This window comes from Coloeus monedula (assembly GCF_965178545.1).
Source record: "Coloeus monedula genome assembly, chromosome: 8".
Taxonomy (NCBI): Eukaryota; Metazoa; Chordata; class Aves; order Passeriformes; family Corvidae; genus Coloeus; species Coloeus monedula.
The window spans coordinates 21,720,049-21,742,383 of NC_138788.1; the positions used below are offsets into that span (position 1 = coordinate 21,720,049).

The 22,335-nt window shown below is 42.2% G+C and overlaps 2 protein-coding genes across 2 annotated transcripts; one reads left to right on the forward strand and one right to left on the reverse strand.

The window, feature by feature from the left end:
- Nucleotides 1–3,596: 3,596 nt before the first annotated feature.
- Nucleotides 3,597–7,196, forward strand: LOC309575477 (interferon-induced protein with tetratricopeptide repeats 5-like). The gene is made up of 2 exons (XM_082285913.1): nucleotides 3,597–3,603; nucleotides 5,713–7,196. Exons 1-2 carry the CDS (start codon nucleotides 3,599–3,601, stop codon nucleotides 7,145–7,147), a joined length of 1,440 nt encoding a protein of 479 aa, XP_082142039.1. The 5' UTR covers nucleotides 3,597–3,598; the 3' UTR covers nucleotides 7,148–7,196.
- Nucleotides 7,197–13,241: 6,045 nt separating this feature from the next.
- Nucleotides 13,242–22,328, reverse strand: SLC16A12 (solute carrier family 16 member 12; the record flags this gene model as incomplete). The annotated part of the gene is made up of 6 exons (XM_082285944.1): nucleotides 13,242–13,504; nucleotides 14,616–14,875; nucleotides 15,965–16,556; nucleotides 18,945–19,088; nucleotides 20,383–20,486; nucleotides 22,219–22,328. The coding sequence occupies 6 exons, from the start codon at nucleotides 22,326–22,328 to the stop codon at nucleotides 13,242–13,244; spliced, it is 1,473 nt and encodes a 490-aa protein (XP_082142070.1).
- Between the last annotated feature and the right edge of the window lie 7 nt (nucleotides 22,329–22,335).

Genomic DNA, 22,335 nt, shown 5'->3' on the forward strand with positions numbered 1-22,335 from the left:
TCGCAGCGCGGAGGGAGCGGCGGAGGGCGGCGCCGCCGGGGCCGGGCTCAGCCCACACGGCGCGGCCCTATCGGCGGTGCCGCCGCCCGCCCGGCCCCGCGCAGCGCCGGCCTTGAGCCTCCCGGCCCGGCGTGATTCAGCGTTTCCGCAGCAGTACTGTGTGGTGTGAATCCCCCTGCGCTCCCGGGCTCCATTTCCAGAAGCCTTGCAGCCTCGAGAACGGCGCCCGTAGATTTGCTTCCCTGCCCTCCTGGTCTTCTGCATCTGCTCCGCCTCTGGGGCCTCCGGAGCCCGCACGATGCCGGCCTGCGAGGGTTCCGCCCTGGCCCCCGCAGCGGGCTCCATGCAGAAAGCGGCAGCGGCAGCAGCGAGGAGGGCGGCGGTGCCGCCTCCGCCGCCCGGCGTTCCCCGTGGCCGGAGCGGTGCCGGACACCTGCCCGGTGCCTCCGGTGCCGGACACCCGCGCCTCGGGCACGCCCGTCCTTCCAAAGGGCCCTACAGCGCTGACAGCGATCGCTGCTGCTCTTGCACGCACAGATCATCCATCCGTCATCTTCGAGCATTGTCTAAACATATCAAACCTAGTACAAATGGGCTTAAGTTGCAGGCGCGGTTACCATCACAGCTTCCTGCAAACCTGTTTCATCTTCATGCTCTGCGGCCACTAATTGTCAGGCACTGCATTGCACAGCTACGATTTCCCAGAGAAGCGTGTCTGTGGTCAGGGGATGTGTGACCGGGCTTGCAAAAACTTGGACAAAATTCAATCCTTTAAAATAAATATTCGTGTTACTCTGCCCAGGCCCGTAGTAATATCCATAGAATAATACAGAAACCTGATACTAAATACACAGTACTAGAGCAAGAGGGCATCAAGAACAGAAGTGTTTCTGTTTATTTAGAAAACATTAAGATTTTAATTGAAAAATCATTGAAGTTTTTTTAGCACCTCCGTGTTGATATGTGGATATGTCACTAGATATAGAGATACTATGTGACTCTTTGCATTCCTGGACCCCACTTCTTAGAATTGTTTGATTTTAAAGAACTTGGGTGGCAAAAATCATTGCTTGGTGATTCACTTGAGGTTTTTGTCAAATTTAATTACAAGTTACTCTTCCCTCCTAGGGGAAAACCCAAATTATAAAATGCCACAATCGCTGCTGTCAAAAGTAGTGATTATATACTAACCTAGGCTAAATTGAAAGCAGCATAAAATAGGATATGTAAAGGGATCCTGTAATTTACCATGGTATAGTTCATTTACATTATTTTAAAGATGAAAACTGCATTTCAGGCAATTGTTTGGCTGGGATAATGATTCCAGGGAGAATTCTTTGTCAGCATGTATCCATTTCAGCTCCAAAGAAATGTCCAGATTTGAATTTTCTCTCATAAAACGTGTAGATCTGTTTGAAGACATTTCCTATTCTGTATGTACAGACCACTCAAGTAAACAAAGACTTTGTATTAAATATGAATGCAGTTGTTATTCCCAGCCCATTTCCGGGCATGTTTTCCAAGAAGCTTCTGCATTTTCTGCTATGCAGTGCAGCTCTCCCTGAGAGCAGTCAGCCCAGCTACAGCTTGCTCTGAAGTGAAAGCAGCAGGGCTGTAGAAAGATTTGTGAATTTTCCTGTGCAGTGCCCAGCAAGTTACAGAGTTGGCTGCAGAAAGGCATTGCATAACTGTTCTCTTACTTATTCTAATTTAAGCACTTTCCTGCATTTACTTTATTTAATAGGTATTCATATTAAACCATAGCATATAGATGCAACTAAGTAAAAAATAAGGAAACTGGGGCAAAGTTCTGCATTTCAGAAGGAAGATGCCTGCATTTTCCCATATGTACCAAGCAGGGTACCAAGGAGAACAGATGCCTGGGACAGACGTAGAGACAAGAAACCCATAGATACTTAGCAGCATAATAAATCATTAGTGTCCACATCCGGTTTTGGCATTGCAGTAACCTTTTAAACACTTTTTTTTCTGTAACTACCTGCAACCTTTCTTTTCCATAAAATACACGGATTTGTGTTGATACCCTAAGCCTTTGCCTTCTCAATCCACTGCCTCTTTTCATCACCTATCAAATACCTGGGTGCTAGAATCTCTAATGCTACTCAGAGTAGCAGCTGTACTAACCTTTATCTTAAGCTCTGAAGCACCAGCTCCAGCAATCCCTCTACATATTCAGACAAGCACACAGACACTTAAATGAGACACAAAAGGTGGGGGGGAGGGAGATGTTACTGAGGCTCTCCAAATTCTTGTAGAAACCAGAAGTTCTAATATGTAACACTGGTTTGTTGGGATTTTTAGAAGGAGGGAAAGGGTGGAAGAGGGAAAGAAGGGAAAAGAAGGGAAGAAGAAAAGAAGGGAAAAGAACAGTTACCAGGTACTAACATCTTTGCCGTGATGCTGATGGTTGTGGTTTATTCTTCCTCTCACCAGAACCACTTTGAGTCATTTTTTTTAAGTTTGCTAACACATTTTTACACCTTTCTTTTTCTTCCCTGGTCTGCAGTTTCAGGTTACATCTGAATTTACTATATATAGTGCTATGTATGTATGTTAGATACTATTTCTTGTATCTCTTTGTTACCCCCAAAGTCACTTTTACAGAGACAGGTCCGCATTTTTTATTTTTTTAAACTAAGCATCAATGCGTTGTTCATAGATGCTCCAGTCCCCAGGCCATTCCCATCTCTGTTGCCATGTGTGTAGCCTGTAACATGGCATTGCTCTTGCCAGCAACAGGCTGTAGGCTTTGCACTGGCTTTGCATGGCCTCAGGACCAAGGCTTGCCAGGTCTGCTCAGTTTGACCTTGTCTTGACCTGCCTGCAGCTTTCTTTTGCTTGGCAGAACTGTGACAGCAGCTTCTTGAACTGACTGCCTCTATCTAATTTGATTTGCAAAAGGATAGCTGTGGGCTTATGTAGAGAGCAGCAACAAACATTTCCTGCAGATGGGATATTTAGTACTCTTAGACAATGGCACAGTGCAGAAAAACACAGGCCTGGTACAGCAGCAGAGACCTCGTGGTGTGGAGGCACAGGAGGAAGGAGTGCAGGCAGGGGCGATAAGGGTTTGTGTGTGTGTGTTATGTGGGTGACACAACACCAATAAAACAGGAGCCTACAGCATGGCACAGAATTGTGCAAAGATGCATCAGCAGAGGCAGGAGGGGCAAATGACCCTTCCCTAGCCTATGCATGATAACTAGGGGACATGTCAGCCCATATTAGCCTGAAATATTCTCCTTATCATGGATGTCCCTGCCTTTGAACATAGTAAACGCTGGGAGCATTAGGAGCTGTTGCCACATTCTCCACAACACAAAGTAATACACGGCACAGAGCCAGGCTGAAAAAGAGCAGCTTAGTGACTCAACAGTTTCATTTCTTCAGCTGCAGACTGACTGCTCTGCTTTGGCAAAGCCGGGGAAAAGCTGAAGTTTCACTTTCTGTTTCCCAGTAATTTTCATCACACATCACATGAGGGCTGGACTATATAAAATGCAAAGCGTAACAGCAGTGGGCAGCACTCCTTTGGCTTTGAGGCTGCCCGAAGGCAAGTGAGCAGAGAAGGAAAACTATGAGGTAAGAGAGCAACCCAGTCTCTGAAAGATGCTTTTTTCTCTATGCCACGGGAAAATAATGCTTATTATTTACATAAATGTAAGCAGTGAGGGCCTTTGAGCATCCAAACAACAGAAAATATTTTACAGAATGTTTAGAGAAGAATCAAAATAAAATAAGGATGCTCTTGAATTTTGTCATGTTATTGCTTCTCCAATGATGTTCAGTCTCTGTGAATAGAACTGAAAGTCAGAAAAATTTTGTGCATGCAGTTCAGGGGTGAAATCCAGGCTGCAGATGATGCCCAGCCAAAGAGGTGTAATCTGTATCTCAAACCTGTGTTTGTGACATTCCTCTTTGATTTACCTCCTCATAATTTTGCTGTCTTTCCACTCACTCCTTTTTTTACTCAAAAGGCTTGATTACACAGTTGAGCAGCAGCACACACTGTGCTCCACAGGCTGTTAGCTCTGCTAGGTGTTACAGGAGGGACAGCAAGGGAGTCTTTCTAAGAAATGAGGATTTGACTGAGAAGCCTCAGTAATAGAATTGTATGTCATTCTTTCTTTAAGGGAGAGCATAGTATGGACTAAAATGTCATTTCTGTGTTGTAAAAATGTCCCCTTGATTGTGTGATAAAAGCCAGTCCGTGCACCCTCACAGGCACACAGGTAGGCTATGGCAGCAGGGGAAACCCAAATAACATTCTGCCCTGGTGGCTCGGAGGCCCCAGGAAGAAAAAGCCATTGAAAGATGGAGAGGGATTGGCCTGATTTCATCTGGTATGGAGTTAATTTCTTCTCAGTAGCTGGTACAGTGCAGTGGTTTGGGTTCAGTATGCAAATTATGTTGAAAACACACGTTTTGTTTGTTGCTAAGTTGTGTTTATCCTAGTCAAGGATTTTTTTGTCTCATGCTCTGCCAGTGAGGAAATACACAAAAACACTCGAGAGAGCACAGCTGGGACAGGTGATCTGAACTAGCCAAAGGGATATTCCACATCACAGACCATCATACCCAGTATATAAACTGGGGGAGTTACCTGGAAAGGGGGCTGATTGGGGTGCAGGGAGAGAGTCTAGCATTGGACAGCAGGTAGTGAGCAATTGTACTGTGCACCACTTATTTTTCTGTAAGTTTTATATTTTCCTTTTATCATCATTATTATTTACTATTATTATTATATTTTATTTTGTTTCTGTTATTAAAAATTATTAAATTCTGATCTTAACCTACAATTTTTACTTTTGATTCTCCTCCTCATTCCACAAGTGGGGGATGGGGGGAGGAGATGAGTGAGCAGCAGCATCATGCTTAGTTGCCAGCTGGGCTTAAACCACAACAGGCATAAGGGGCTATTAAGGACCAGTTGTATGTCAACAGGGTCTGGTTAATAAGGGTGTGTGAGTGTGTGTGTCTAGGGGTGAGAGAGAAGCTCCCTAACCAGCCACTGAATGTCCAGAGCCAGCACCCAAGGAGCCATAGGGTTAGTGAGTGTGTGGTCTGTACCAGCAAGTGGAATGGGGTTGCACACTCATGGGCTGGACATCCAAGTGCCAGCCACTGAAGAGACTGGTGAGATCTGGGAGCCAGTTCCTGGATACATTAACCATATAACCCGTATAACCATAACATAAGAATGGTGCTATGATCTAACATACAAGGATTTAAAAATGCAGGAAATTCAAAATTAAATTTATAACACAAATCATAACATGTACAAAGGTTTAGGAAAGGCACTAAATCACATTCTCTATAGTTTAGGAGAATCTTATATGATTACGTCTTTTGGGTAAGCTTCAGCAATTGTTCCCAGCACAGGAAATACGTTCCTGAGGCCCAAGGCTGTGCCAGCTTTACTACAGAGGGCAGCCCTCCACTTTAACACCCACAGCAACATCTGTTCCTATGTAAGAGGTGCCCTCATACACTGGCAAGAAGAATTACTAAAATCACTATTCAGCACTTTAGACCTAGGGCTCGCTACAGCTTTGGCTTGTTTAAAGTATTGGGGACTAAGGGCACCAGGTAGGGTCTTGCCTGCCTTTAAAGTACGTCATGCCTGAATTAAAAACAAGAATGGCAAAAAACAAATGGGATGTAAACAACTTTTTCTTTGATTTCTTCTAGTACCATTTCCAAGAATTCCTTGAAGACTTCCCTGCTGCAGTTAGAATGTCATTTTACATGGACTTTGCTGAAGCAGCATGTAGGTCTTGAGGCCCTAGAGGAAACAATAGTTGATCATATCAAGTTTGTCAAAGAATCCAACATTACAGATTATAATATACTCTCCTATGTATGTCACCTAAAGAATTCAAATGAGGAAGCCCTGAGAAATCTCAAAAAAGCTGAAGAAGCTATTCAAAAACATCACCCAGGTGAAATTGCCAGGAGAAGTCTTGTTACCTGGGGGAACTATGCCTGGGTCTATTACCACATGCAGAGATATGAAGAAGCTCAAACTTATGTAAGCAAAGTGGAAAACACCTGCAAAAAGCTTTCAAGTACCGCTCATGGGAAGATTCAGCTTCCAGAGATCTGTGCTGAGCAAGGATGGGCATCATTACGTTTTGGGTCTAATTACTACGAGAGGGCAAAGAATTGCTTTGAAAAAGCTCTGCAGAGTGAGCCCGATAACCCAGATTTTAATGCTGGCTATGCAATAGCAATGTATCGCTTGGAAAATTTGGCTTTTAGGTATTGTGAAGAGGTGAGACCATGCCTTGAGGTCCTGCAGCGGGCAGTGGAACTGAATCCAAAGAACACTCCCCTTCTGGCATTACTTGCATTACAACTTCAGCGATTGAAACGAGCTGATGAAGGGGAGAGGTACATTGAAGAGGCACTGAAGATAACCCCTGATTTTCCTGTTTTCCTGCGGTATGCTGCTAATTTTTACAGAAAGAAAGGAGAAGTGGACAAGGCAGTGGAGATTTTGAAAAAGGCCCTAGCACTGACACCAAACTCTGTCTTTCTGCATCACCAACTAGGACTCTGCTACAGATTCAAGATAGTTCAATTGAAAAAGACAAGATATACACCTCAAGGGGAAGTGGAGAATCTCATCCAGCTTGCCATTTTTCATTTAAAAACAGTGATAGACAAAAAGCCAACATTTATTTCTGCCCATAGTGATCTAGCAAACGTATATACTCTATGCAAGAGGTATGAAGAAGCTGAAGAGATATTTCAGGAAGTGCTCCAGAGAAATTATCTATCCTGTGGTGAAAAACAAGAAATCTACTTCAATTATGGCAATTTTCAGCATTTTCACATGAAGTCAGAATCAAAAGCCATCAAGTATTACATAGAAGGTCTGAAAATGGAAAAAGATTCTTTTGGAAGAAGAAAGTGCAAGGAAGCTGTGGAGGCGTTGTTGAAACAAAAGATTGAGAGCCGTTTAGGAGATGCCACAGATATTGGTACACTTGGACTCGTTCATAACCTAAATGGTGAGAAACAAAAAGCAATTGAATGCTATGAGAAAGCCATTGCTTTGGATCCCAACAATGAAGAATATCGGAATGCATTATTTGAGCTACAACTTTCCATCTCAAGCTAAAGATCCCAAAAATCCTGTGTACCGAAAAATCTCCTAAAGCAAGGACATTTCAACAGATTCTCAAAACTATTTTTGTTGGGTTTTTTTTCATTTGAAGGCAGACATTATGCCCCCATGAAACACAGGTGGCATCACTTTCTGGTCATAATGTAGAAACTGCAGACAACAATTGTTTATTTGTTCATTCACTAACAGAGAGCATGCTTGGATAACTATATAAGATATATGACATATATTTATAGCTAATCTAACTTACTCTTCAATGATAACATGGGTATAGATGTTGTACTTAAGTGATGATCTGTAGAACAGAGAACTTCTAGGCTGAAAATCAGATATTACTGTCTACTGAGAAAAAGGAAAGGAATCATATTGTTGTATTTTGTCTGTACACTTGAAGGGCATGCTTATACACAAATAGAATTCCTGAAGCTTTTTTAAGTATTTCAAAAATATCTTTTGTAGAAGAAACTTTTGTTGAAGGCTTGTTAAGTTTACTACCTTGTATGCTGTTTAATAATGAAAATTAATTATTTAGTTTAATTTAGAAGTTTAATTATTTAGCTGGTCCGCTGGAAAGCTTACAGAATGTGTATTATTGTTGTGAACTACTAAAGTTTATTGAATCCCTCAACTGCTGCTTCTGGGTATCTCTCTGATGATCAGCCTTCATGTTAGTAGATTAAGTAAAGAGAAATAGCCATTCAAAAAAGTAAGAAGGATTGAGTTTTGGCAGGATATGAAAGGTTGAGGAGACAGCCCCTTTATTTTCCCGGAGCTCTCAGCAAAGCTGGCTTCAGGGGCATTGCGCCAAAGAATTAAACTGTGCACAAAACAGCATCAGTCTAGTTTACCCAAAACACCCTATCAGGAACCACAACAGCAAACAACTGAAGAGGAAGGAAAGGCAGCCTTTGAGTTGCCAAAGAGAGGGCTGTGGCCATGCTAGTGAAACAACCCAGGGATTGTTTCACAATCACACACAAGAAATGACCTGAACTGGACATTGAGGGCAGAGCACAGCCAGAGCAGAATTGGGTGAGCACCACAGAGCAGGGCAGGGGAGCATAAGGGGCTTGTGGAAAAAGGAGTGCGTGCCCACAGAGTCTATGTGAATGGAAGAAAGGGCTGAAATGACAGAATGGGTTGACAAGGTGATTATCTTCAGGTGTCCAACTAAAATTCAGTATTCTTTGCAACACCCTGGCCTAACTCCTCAGGAATGTACCTTTGTTTGATAGACCACAGTACTCAGGAAAAAGTAACGCTGCACTTCCAAAACACTTCTGAGCCTTAGCCACTAGTGTAGCATGAAGCAAACTGGTGACAGAGTCCATCAGGAAGAATGTGCACCTTAGTTTCTAGCCATCCTGGAGCATTCTTGCACCTGCAACAGCACCCCTGTACAGACAGGATGACAAGCCATGAAGAAGTGCAGAACACCAATGCCAGATCACAAAATATCAATAAGCCTCTTCCCTCTCAGCTCTCCTTCAGAGAATCTTTCATAATACAAGCAAAAGCAATCAAGTGTACATAATTGCAAACACCCTTTACCTAAGAAAGAGCTGGAGCAAAATCCACCCTTGTTTCCCAGCCACCTGCCAGCTCCTCTCTTACAAACAAAGGCAACCCTACCTAGGGAAGGAGAGGTGAGGATGGGGAACAGGAAGGTCTGGGAACAGTTCTGACAGACCACTCCTGAAAACTGGCTGGAACAACAGTGGGGCCAAAGTCAGGAACTAGTGACTACCTACATTGGTGTGCCCCACTATGGGGATGAAAGGGTATGTTAGACCACCTCACTGGCTTTGTGAATCCTGAGGGCTTCTAACCTCAGTATCATTGCTATCTAAACTCTACTGAGGGCATAGAAGGTGGAGGGCAGCAGGGAAGAATTTGAGGAAGAGGTGGCGCAGGTTCTCAAAGCCATGGCCCATCTATTCTCCTCTCCACTTTCTGCCACCAGGACATCTTCTGGAATAAGAACCTATAAAAAAAGCTATAAATTATTTTGGGGAAAAAAAGTGAGCCTGAATTTTTATGAAGAGTCATAGCAGCTCGATCTGCACAGTGAAGAAACTGACTGTGCAACATAGCAAAGCAAAAAGCGTATTTGTTGTGCCTCACCTCTTTTGTACTCTGGAGGAGTGCTCTGGAACACAGTACTACCTGGGGATGCTTGTGCAAACACAGCCTTCTGGATTTTGCCCGTCTTGTAAATGAGGAGAAACGTTATTTCCCACATGGGGGTGCTGCTGCATTGCCTGGCTTGTCGATACGGGGAGCAGGTTGAGCTCGAGCTTCCGGAGGTAGACAAAATGAAACACACATTTTGGAGAGTCCAAATCCATTGGGCAAAACTAGAACTGCACAGAGGCTGAACACACCTCTCAATTCATACTCAATTATCAATACATCACTGGAGCCTATGCTAGCAGTGCAGGAAAAAAAATGAATGAAGATAACCCTTCAGGAAGTATTAATTTATGAATCAAAAGCAACTTCTAAAGTATATAGAAAAATTTACTGAAATGTACCAGAGTAATCACTAAAAAGAAGGTATTATTTATTGAGGCAAACCCCACTAAGGACTCTGCTATGCTGACCATGAAGTAGTGTTACAGTTTAAGTTAAACAAGCTCTTCCTTCTCACATAAATTTGTAACACATTAGAGAGCAGACAAGGAATTGTTGTGGCAGTATAAAATACATTCACCTTACAGTAACATAGCCTTTTTCTTTCAGGAGATAAATTATTATCCAAGCTGACAGGAAAGTTTAATGAATGCTTTTTCTGAAAAAAGAGTTATTTTTCAACAGAAGGTGCTTGACTTTTCCAATGTTGTTTTCACACAATTTTTCAAGGTACAATTTATTAAATGTTCCAGATTATTGCTATAATATGAATAATTTGAAAATAATTATTATTTCCCCATTTCAAACCTCATGGAATGGAAACAGATGGGATAACTTCAGCAGCCATAAGCAGTTTCACTTACTTACACTGAATTTCCATCCACTGCACAGAACAGAACATAGTCCCAGGTAGGATATCTCCCATCTAAGATAGACTCTGTCAGACAGATGTCACCCCAAGTCCCACCACACTGTCCTGGGAAGAGCCAGACAGGCTCAGCAGTGCAGTTCTCCAGCCGAGCTCATATCCATCAATGCTTGTATCCATCAGGGCTGGTGGAAACATAGAATTACAGAATCATTAAAGTTGGAAAAGACCCCTAAATCATCAAACATACAGTGTTAGTCTGGCAAATTTTTCACAGCTAGCTCGGGTGTCTTGGCTTATTCCCACACTGTGCCATGCCAGGAAATGTCCTCCATGGAGGACAGCCTGAATATTACGATCTCTGAAACAAAATGTTGCAGATACACTAAACCATTCTTCAAAAATATTGTAAGCCAGAGACTTCTATAATGCATTGCTTGAAATATTTCACATGGCAAGATGAAGGTGAACAGTTCATCTTGTGCTGTGTGGACCAGGAGCTAGAAGTTTGGCATGAGGCTTCACCAGCCTGGATTGTATTCTCATTTCTTCCACATGCAGGTCATTTCTTGTTACTCCTTCCTTCCTTCTGTTTGTTACTGGGGGCATTCATGACAGGGCTGATGTTTCACAGTGTGTTTTATGCACAAAAATCATCATTCTGGTATATAAGCTCTTCTCCATTGGCGTAAGTCAGAGCAGAAACAGTGTTAGAAAGCCCTGAAAGAACTTTACCATTCTCTACAAAAGGTCTGTAGATAAAACCAGTTGAATGTTTGTTGCTAAATAAGATATTTAAAACAAGAAGTACTGCTTAAAAAACATAAAGAGAAAAGCCTATGAAAAAAATCTTGAAATAATAATAAAAAAAAGCTAATAATGTATTACATGGTATAGTTTACATTGATAAAAAAGCATATGGCATTATTCCAACAGGCTTTTACAATATGCAGTTCTGGCATGAAGAGCTGGTGATGTGTTGTGATGTCATAAAGTAATTAAACTTCTGTAAATCTATTTACAGTGGTAATTTATAACTTGTTCAAAATAACTTACATTTTTTGTTGCCCACACTATTCCTTTTTTAATAACAAAATATTACATTAAGATCTAAAATATTATCTTCATCAATGCTAATTAATGAAACCACTTCATTTTTTTTCCAAAAGTGCGTATTTTTCCTAACTCATTAAGAAACACCCATGGATAATTTTTGTCTTTTTTATGAATATTTGTTAGAAACAAAACTGGGGCCCAAGAGTCAATTTTCATGCTGAGCTGAAGAAAAGTTATATCGTTGGCTTTAAGAAGATTTTGCACTCCTCTCACTTATTCTGTGGTCTGTGCACATATATCGTGCTACTGGCTCTGACTACATTCCTGAAGCAGGACAGTGAGAAATGCTTTATTTAAACACAGGCAATTGATGTCAAGCAACTTTAATATATTTGAAATACACTTGGATAATAAAACTACTTGATACACATGCTATTCATATATATATATATATATATGTATATATATATATATATGTTTGTGTATATATGTATAAATATATTATACCCCTATGGCTGTACTCTTGGTCTAAATCAAATTGGTGAACATCAGTCTATGTTGCTTTCCCTTCCAAGGCACAGAGTGGAAAAGGACACCATGAGCAGCCACTGAACACTCTGCAGACTAACAAAACTATTGGTTCAGTGTTAATGAAAATTATTTGGACTCTGATAAATTTGTTAATGAACAGAATACAGCTTGATACAGCATTAAAACACTGAAACTATTTGTGTTTGCGGAATGTGAAGTTCCCCCATTGCTGACAATATTTTCACTCTGGAAATGTAGGAACATCCCAGTATTCATTAGACCATCACATCAGTAAGTTACTCCATGAGCTACATTCACTCCCTAGCTTCTCTGAAGCAGCCAATTGGAGTATATTCCTCACACAAGTTGCAGGAAATCATCAATCACAGCTCTTGGGTTCTAGCCATCAAGGAAAAGTGACCTGACAGCTCTGCAATGAGCAATTTGCACCACCTGAAGATACAGCTTCCAGCTCTGAAAAGAGACAGACTTAATACTGCAATACACAGAAACAATTCTGCCAACATCCTCTCCCCTGTCAGCCTGTGGGGTGGGCAATCTCTCAGTCAGCTGGTTGCATGGACTCCAGATAGGTCCAAATTCTCTAATAGGTGCTGATTTTACAAGAGGAGGAGGCTCTGTGTTTGAAAACACAGGAATCTCTCAGGTTTCTTGGGCTGCCTTTGGGCTTCTTCCAACTAATGCATCTAAAGCACATTTGTCTATCAGCATACCCAGTCCCCTGGCACAAATTTACTCCTCTTCAGAGAGTAGAGCCACCACAGCACCTTTTCCACCCTCCAAGACAAGGATCAGCTGGAAGATCACACCCAGAATGTCACTGTTTAGAAATTCAAATTTTAAAGCTATACAGAAGAAAAAAAATTTTTTTTTGCTGTAAAGGGCTTGGGAAAGCAGGTCTAAAACCATATTTGAAATTAAATTGCAATGTATGTACAAAGTGCAGGCACATTGTAAAAATAAAGCTGCTCCAGAGATATTTTCAGCATAAATCAATTTCTTGCCAGATTTTCTTGAAAAACCAAAAGCAAAACAAACTGATTACTTTGGCATTTGAAACAATGATTTGCAAAGAGTTTCATGCAGACTGACAAATGCAGAGATTTTTTCACAGTGTATGTGATTAGTCCATTGAAACACACTAGACCACAAAATGAAAAAGCTTGTGTAATTAATAATATTTGTAAATGTAAATGTTATTGTTCACTTTTGGTGACTGATACCTGTGAAGTCAACATTGCATTTCAAGTAAATCTGTGATCACTTGTATATGCAAACCCTATTTTCAGTCTAGCTTTCTTCTATTACTGCATTAACTTAGTATTACTCTTGCCGTACATAGATTTAAGCCAACTAAAACATGACAGAAAATTCTAATTGAGAGATGTCTTGTTTCACAGGAGAAGTATCTTCAAGAGTGTAACACCACAGAACCATGTGTGTCTCAGGCTGTGCCATACTGAATCTCGATGGCACTTGTCACCTGTTGCTGAAGCTGTTTGTATCCACAGCCAAAAATTCAACATCCTTCTGGTCTAATTCTGCTGTGACAGAATAAGCTATTGCTCCATTTGTCCAGATGTGCTCTTTCAAGGCTGCGTTACCAGCAAGGGACTGCAAATGTGTTTTTTTGATTTTCTTTGCTAGTCTTGCAAAGCACAATAGTGCAGAACTAAATATCATAGAAAATCCGCACAGGAGAAATGATGCAGTGTAGCTGCCAGTTGTGTCCACAAGCCAGCCTGTAGGAAAAAAAAAAAAATTTTTTTTTAAAGGTCCAATATTCTGGTGGATAATTTACAGGTCCTATGATCCAGTTAAAAACTTCTGGAATTATCACATATAAATATGATCAAACAATACAGGTTTACATCACCATCACTATACTTCCACATCCTGGGGCAGGGAGGGATTTGTCCTCAGCAGGCAAATAATATCTTTATGGCCTTTTGTTTGGAGGTCAAATCCACAAGAAAAGGCAGAGCAGTCACCACCACACTACTAAATAAACATTTTCCAACTGCATGGATTTAACTGGCAGTCTTTAGAAGGCTTAGAGAGCTTTAAGATCCTCATGCAGAAACATTTATTAATCTATGCCTTAGGCTCTCACTTAGAACAATTCTATTTTGCATTAATTTTTGCTATGGAAAATTAAATTAAAAGCTTCAGAAGCAGTGATTAATTGGTAATTGATGTAAACATCAGACAAAATATGCAAGATATATATACTTGGTTGTTTGAAAAAGATCTCTGACCTTCCACAATATTAAAAACTGTGTCAAGTGCTCTCTAAAGAATAATAAGGGTGCAGCTCTCCTCCTTACTTCACCGCAATGGTACAGATGGGAAAAATGATGGTTAGATATTACAGGGATGAGCTTATGACCAAACAGGAGTGGAGCTGACTCACCCACCTGTTCAAAGCAATGTAGAGACTAAAAGAACAAGTCTTACACATACACACACAAAAAAAAAATCTTGGCATTAAACTCATATTAGAGAGATTTAGATTTTACAAAATTATGTCATTTCACAGCGAAATACTTTACTCCTTCTACTTGCACAGTTTTTAAACTACATGAAGTGGTGATGTAATAGCTCTTAGGAGCCCATTCCATACTGGTTTTTTTAAAACTTTCATCTCACTCTATATGTAGAAATCATCCCACCAAAACCAGGATGGGACATCTAAAGACTTAAGAATGTCTAGGTGTGTTATTCCTCTACCCAGAGGCTACCTCCACACTCATTCACTGTGCATTTGCTGTTCTTCCTCCCCTTTTACATCACACCAATAGGTAAATCTGAAGTACTGATGAGATTATAGAAAAATCATTTGGCAAAACTGACCTGCCACAGGTGGGCTCACTAGATATGGTATGGCGTGGAGAAAATACACAACGCCCAGTGCTGATGATAACAGAGAAGTTCCCACTACATCTGCTGTCATGACAGGGATCAGCGTTACATATGCTCCATCAAAGTAGCCAAAGGTAAATGAGAAAGGCACAAGCAAGGGGAAGCTTTGGAGAATTGGTAGGAACAGACAACAGAGGCCATCCATTCCCACAGCAAAGAGGTAGCAAAAGTACCGATGCTTCTTCAGACACCTGCAAATTTCAAACAGAAAAGAAAATTATCACTGAAAGCAGTATCTCATCCTCTATGCCCTGGCATGCAGTGCTTCAGTCTCTCTCTCTCTCATAAAGCTCAAATTTAAGTCCATTTCCTTACACAGTCTTCAAGATTAAAAACTCAACACTGATGAGCCCAGGTAGGGAAAGCTGCCTTCCTACAGCTGCAGAAACGTCTGGCAAGCAGCAGCCCATGCTGCCTGCAGTGTTCTTCAGGATCTTCCTAGTGACAGAGCCCTGCTGCCAAGATTTTGCATTCCCCTGAAGTTTCAATGTTCAAAGCAGTATTTCATTGGGCTTTACATCCCAGCTCAGCAAGGTGCTCCCAGTATTCTGCATAAAATATTGCAGTATACCTCTCTTAGCTGTCACTCTTCCAGTCAGCCCTTAAATGTGAGTTAGTGTGAGCTAAGCGAGATGACAATTCCCTTCCTTCCTGCCCCACAAAAACAATAATTGATTTTTCCCACAAACTGGATAAGCACAAAGAATGCATGCTTTAGAATCAAAATCCTTGTTAATTTAGCCAGTATCTACTGATGTTACAGATGCTGTACACTGACATTTGGAGGGAGTCGAGTTCATAAAGCATGTTAAGTTCTTACACACTGGAAAACATACAACAATTTTCTGTCAATCCTTCCTAGTATGTGCCTGACGGTACTGGGCCAGACCCTTGACCCTCTTCCATAACTTCTGTGCCTCCCCAGCAGCACAAAAGAGATGGAAAGGCAGAAGAAGCAGGGTGAAATCCTCTAGGACTTAGATACAGAGAATCGTGCTCAACATACCACAGGCAAGGGGTTATATTTCCACTATCACACATACAAACACATCATTTTTCCAGGAAAAAAAAAATATTTACCCAGCAGAATTTAACAAACTCAGAAGAGACAGAAAGATTAAGTAGCAAGCATTTCTGAAAGTTAGACTGTGTTGTTGGAGGTTTAAGTTACACATGCTACAGAAAGAGTCCATCATGTTAACTTCTATATGTATTATACCTTGCTTGCAGCCAGCCTCCCACCAGCTAAAGCTTACACTTGATCAGCCAGAAGCCCTTACCTTCTGTCTGTTAGCCATCCGAAGGTGATATTACCAATGATGTCTATAACACCAAGTATGGACATGAGGAAGGCAGCCTGGTGATGACTCACTCCAACACTCAAGGCATAAGGCACTAGGTAGACAAAAAGAGGGCTGCAGCCATATGCCATAAATAAAACTGACACTGCCAGCACCATGAAGCCTGGCATCAGCAAAAAGTCATATTCCTTCCATGAACAGTAGCATAAACATTCATGAGGCCATAATTTGATTAAAGGTGAACAGATGAACGTTCTCTTTAAGTCTTGTTTCTCTGTTTCAGGGACATAACCCTGTTGAAGAAGTTCAGGAGCAGTTTTACAATCCTCCTTAAGAGAAATAGGCCGCATCAAGGCACCACAGACGCAGAGGTTTAAAACAAAACCTCCCAGGATGAGCAAAGCTCCTCGCCAGGAAAACTGCTCAATTAAGAGCTGGACCACAGGGGCCAGGATGAAGGTACCGATTCCACTGCCTGACATGGCTATTCCATACGCCAGTGCTTTCCTTTTGTTGAAGTATTTGCCCACCATCGCGATGGCTGGAGAATAACAAAGTGCAAACCCAAGCCCTAGAAGAGAAAGCAAAGTGCAGATGGCTTAATACTAAGCATGACATATGACATATATTAAATCAAACCACGCAATGTATTTTCATTAGTACAAATGAATAGAAGCCTTTCCTGATTCTGTATCACGCAGCCCAGTTTGAGTGTGATGAGAAACTAGGATGACGCGTTTCTTCCACTGGCAGGGTCACTGACTTGACAAACCTAACTGATGACCAATAATCCACAATAATAAGACTCAGACAGAAGTGATGGGGTTCACTTAAGAACAAGGACAGTCACTAAATATGTGAGAACTGGTGTGCCAGCCTCTCCTGCATTCAAGATGAGGTCTTGCCCCAGGGTCTGCGCCAATGCTGGCACTGGATACATGTCCTGATGAGGCACCTCTTTGTGTTTTGGTCTGTTGCAACCCTGACCATTAATTTTCAGTTCTCTGAAACACAGTACCGAGAGCCTGTCTCTGTTACTAATATTCTACAAAAAAACTCTTCTTGGTCAGCTAAACAAACTCCATGCAACAGCTGCTTGGAGCCCTGATGATTTTAAATCCCTGCCTACAAGGAAGGAGAAAAGCCTCTGAAAACAAAGCCAGGTTCAGTGGAGTGAACAAATAAGATTAATCTCTTGGACCAAGAAAAAGATTGTGCTCTCTGCTGCAGAATCAGAGAGCAGGTTTCAATCATCAAGTGGTTAAAATACTAAAATATGTATTTCTGAATCAGTAATAGAAACAAGTTCCTGACTATGGTTTTGGAGCTTGTCCTACATTGAGGGTAAAATGGTCCCCAGTGCCTTTGGCAGAACTTGCTGATAGAGGAGGTAATCACCCCGTGCCATAACCAGCTTGCCACATCCTCCTCAAAGGCCACACTGTGTGGGGCAGGCACTAAACCTGCCAGGATGGAATAAGTGGATTAGAGGGACTCTGGGCTGCGGGTGCCCAGTCTGGCACCCCTCAGGAGGCAAGGGGAGAAGCAGGGCACAGAGCTGGGGTTGGACCTGTACAGGCAGCAGAGCCAGAGGAGCAGCCAGGGCTAGACATCGTCACTCGAGTGCTATGAAAATCATACTCTATTAGGCATACACACCATTTATTTTTCAGAGAGTTGGCAGGGGGAAATAGGTCTCAGAAAAGCCAACAAATGTCCTGTGAAAAGTGGAAAGTTTAGGGCTGAAAACATTTTCATACCTGTTAGAAGGAACTCTGCTACTTATTGACACTTCCCAATCTCTCCCCTGCTTCACTTTTTGGTTTCAAGTCCAGCTGCTTTTATGGATTTAGACATTCACTTTTTATGGTCCCATCTGCTCTCTGGGGTGAAGGCACGACGTCCAGCCTTTATCAACAGTTCACCTCTCTGTTAATCAGTCCCCACAAACTAGAAGTTCACTGCTTGTAGAATTAGCTCTTTGCAACTCCATGTACAAATTGTAGCAGCCTTTCCACCTTGGTATTCACAGCAGCTCCCACTAAGGAAGCCTCAGAGGTTTTAGCATGGTATGTAGCACAGTCCCTCGAGTTACAAGAAGCCTTTTTATTTGTTATGAACACATTTGTCAAAGATTAACATCGTAATACAGGAGCAACATGCGCTACAATAAGGATTTTTTTTTAAACAAATAAGCTGTTGGCAGCATGTGAACTGCAGTAATTCCACCAACTCGTTACTAAACTCCAGGGGACCAAGTACAAAGCCTTATATCACCGTGGCTACCAGGTCAGTATTAATGAGGACGGAATGTCAGTGTGACCACAGGCCCCTCTCAAGTTCCTCTGTGCACAACAAACACAGGCAGATGGGACAGAGCAAAGATCTGTTATCACCATACCTGAGCACAAATGGAAGAGTTGCTACAGCAAGACTACCAAGCAGAATTTTTTTTTGCTTTTCCACTCGAATGTAATGCAGACAAAAGTAAGGCTGAGGTGCCTGGTGTTCACCAAGTGCTCCTCTATCTCTTACTTACACTTATGTTTTGATATAAACTTTTTTCCAAATATGCAAATATTTTCAGGCAGCCTAGAACTCCTGCTATAACAAACTGCTCCCAAATCCCAGGCAAAACAGGGAAACCTTTTCATGTGTATCAACTGCAACAGCAGTCCTTCCTGACCTCCCATAATTTCAGAACTTTATCCACAGCCCTCTTTCTAATAGAAGGTAAGAGTTGCTTTCGCAGGGTGCTGCACTTGTGTTATATGAGATCAGTCAGTGCTGAAGCTCTCACTGTGGCAGCCAAAGCTTCTCTTTTACAGTGATGGGAACAGGCCTGAGTATCTTATTTGACCAGTGCAGTGTCGATATGACATGGAGAAGAGATCAGCCATCATTTTTAATATTCCTGTCTTGTGTTCCAGGAGCAACAAAGGGGCTGAATGCATCCTACCTGTGAGGACTCCTAACGATAAGTAGAGATGTTCCAGACTGGTGGCGAATGAACTCAGAATTAGTCCAGTAGAGGCAAGCAGCCCTCCTAGCATGATACCAACTTGGCAGGACACATGATTACTGATTAAACTCCCAAGTGGGGCTTTAAAGAAAAAAATAAAGCTGGTAGTTAATGGCAGGTCCTCACACACAGTTCACTGCAGCAGTCATAAAGGAAAAGGAAGTAGGAGAAAGCAGAAGAAAATGATTGCAGCTTCAGAGTGGTATTCCAACACCCCCCTATTGCAATGGCATAAGCACCAAAAAAAAAAAAAAGAAAGAAAGAATAAAAAAAAAAAAACCTTCTAACAGTAATTGTCCTGAAAGTCAGGATAAACCTGAAACTTACAGCAAGTTTCTCAGCAGACATTTTCATAGATCAAAGTCATCATGGGACTCTGCTAACCTGCAGGGTCAAGGGGTCAAGACAGGCCACAGCAACAGCCCACACTGTTCATTACTCCACGCTTACAACACTCAGACCTTTCCCCACCTGGAATTTGCACTTCAACCCTCAGTAACTTCAGGTGTCCTTCCTCACAACTCACTGGCCTTGTAGGCTCTGGATCAGACCCAAATAGGAGAGGTCTCACATTTTTTGGAGATGTCCAGGGCTGCTACACTTCTGCTGCACTTCTCCAATACTGATGGCTCCCAGATCACCCTGCTTCTACCATGGGATGTCATCACCAGCCCTCTCCCCTCCACTACCTGCAATGCCAGGGCAAAGTTACCCTTATTTATCTTTTTTTCCCCAAGATATAACCTGGCTGTCATAGGTGAGTTGCTGTATCTCATTCCAGCTGTGTCCCTCTGCCTTTCTAGCAATTCTTATGGATGAACCCTCTTCCACAGAACTAGGGCATGGATTTTCACATAGCTGCATAGCTTTAAAGCAAACCCACGAGAAATTCTACGTTGAGAGCATGAGAACTGCTGCATTGATGCACATAATTTTTAGTAATATCAAATTTTCTTTTAAGGGAGAAGTCTATTTGTAAATACACAGTTTTGATAAAAGAAGCATGGTTTGACTTGATCTGGAGTTAAGATCTACATCCTGTTCTGTCTCAAATACGAACTCCAATCAAAAGGCAAAAGAAACAAGTTCTCAGTTAACAGCATTCAAACATGACGTGTCCCAATAGACCTCAACAAAAGTACATTTCTGAAAAATTAGATCATTTCACAAAACAAACTTCTGCCTCTTCTCTTTAGTGTGAAGACACTCCCTTCCTTGCACAACTATGTTGGGGGAAGCAACTTGGATATACCATACCCCAGAGATCCCACAGTATTACTCTTCCCCAGCTGACGCCACCAACTTGTGAGCATGCTAAAACCAGATGGAGCTGATGCAAAAGCAGCCACATTACACTTAAAAGGGTAATACACACCACAGAGCATCGTAGCACAGTCAACAATGGAGTGGATCCAAGCAGTTCTGGCATAATCCTGCCCAAAGTATGCCTGGAACTCCACAAAAAAAATTGAGATGCACCTAGGACAGAAAACATGTATACCAATCTGTTGAACATGGAATATTTGTGTCACAGAAAACACTGCCCTCACTCCTTAAGTATAAAAAGTACCCAGCTGAAAGTCCTCTCCAGCTCCAAGGAAAATCAAAATTGTGGTCACGAACATTATCATATGTTTCTTGCTGGGGTGTCTGCTGCTAGAGTTTTTATAACTCATAGTATCTTGAACTGAAAGGAAATTGAAATTGTAATTCTCACCAGCAACTTATAGCCCGTATTATGATGTTGCTTCCCCGGCACACAAAGCCCTGGCTTTCCAGTTCTTCACTGACCTTGTCACTCACTATTCCACACCTGCACGAACTGTGAGGGTAGGGTCAATATGGTACCTACAGAGCAAACACCATCTGCCGCTATGTGCTCATGGATGGACAAGTGCAAAGCAGCTCCTCACAACCAGAGAATCAAAACACAGCAGGAGCCCCTGGACCTTCCAACTCTTTAACAAAATGCTTCCAGGAGGGGTTACTTTGTCTACTTAACAAGCGTTACTGTTCAACACGTCCCTGAGGAGGAACAGATCAAATGGCTTCTTAGTTTCATTCTCTTTTCTGGATCTACAAGAGATGCCTTTTCCCCCTCTCTTTTTCCCAAATCAGTGAACAACAACTTTCCTCAGCTTTTTTTCTTGCACACACTTCATTCTTCTATATAGTCTAATGTGTTCCAGCCATTAGATGATTTCCTGGATGTAACACACTTCACACATGAAAAAGGAATTAAATCCACTAGGAATTCTCTACTGTTATTATGGAACTGGTACATTTGTATACATTAACTAACACTGTATCCATGTTTCAATGCCCTTCTATGCTGTTGACTCTAAGACCCTAGATCGCTAAAGACTTCAGATCCCTAAACCAGGCAGCTTTATTTTAAAAGACATAAGAACTGTAGGTAAGAAACACTGTATCTACATTATAGTGACTGTCCAACAAGACACTCATTCAGTTTTCCTCACTTACCCGGGTGCTTATCTCTCTGCTTAATATAGCTAAAATGTCCATGTTCACACACACCAGGCTCCTCTGACTCCAGTCGGCATCAAAATCACTGTAAAAGCAATCTCATCCCAGACTGCATTATGTTTATGCAAGGGAGCAGTCTATTCCTGTTCTATTTTCGAGAAAATATTTTCTGCATATTTCAGATACCAGAAGGGTATGGAGAGGGGTCTCTTCTCTAGGGCTTGGACCTTCTCAGGCAGGACAGTACCTGAAATGCTTGCAGTAGAAGAAGGGGGTATTTACCTGCTTTTCACATTGACTCAGGGGTCAAGGTAATTCACTGAGACTGGCAAAAATGAGCATGGCTGTGGGGTCAGAGGGACACAGTGAGCCCAAAGAGACCCTGCATGATTCCTCCCTCCCCAGCCAAACCACCACAGCCTGAAATAGCACTACCTGCCCCAGGCCTTGATTCTGTAAGAAATCAAGGAGCGGGTGCTGAAAGCTACAGCAGCTGTCAGAGGAGGCAAGATTAAAGCCAGAGGGCTCATAATCCCTCGGTCCTCCCTGCAGCCTTAGGGGTTTCAGGAAGCCTTGAAAAATGTAGCAGGAGAGACTCTGTACCTAGCCAGAATAACCCTGTCAGCTGCAGGACATCAGGGAGATCCCAAACCCTCTTCCTAGGGGGAAAAAATAGAAGGTGATGCCACAAGCAGGTCAGCAAGACAAGCAGCAGTGCCTTTACCTGGTCACGGCCCTGGTGCAGATAGTGACAAGGAAGCAACCAGCGACGATCATCCATCCCCAGCCTCCGTCGGGAGGGCCCGTGTGCCGGGCCCGCCGGGATGAGGCCATGGCGATC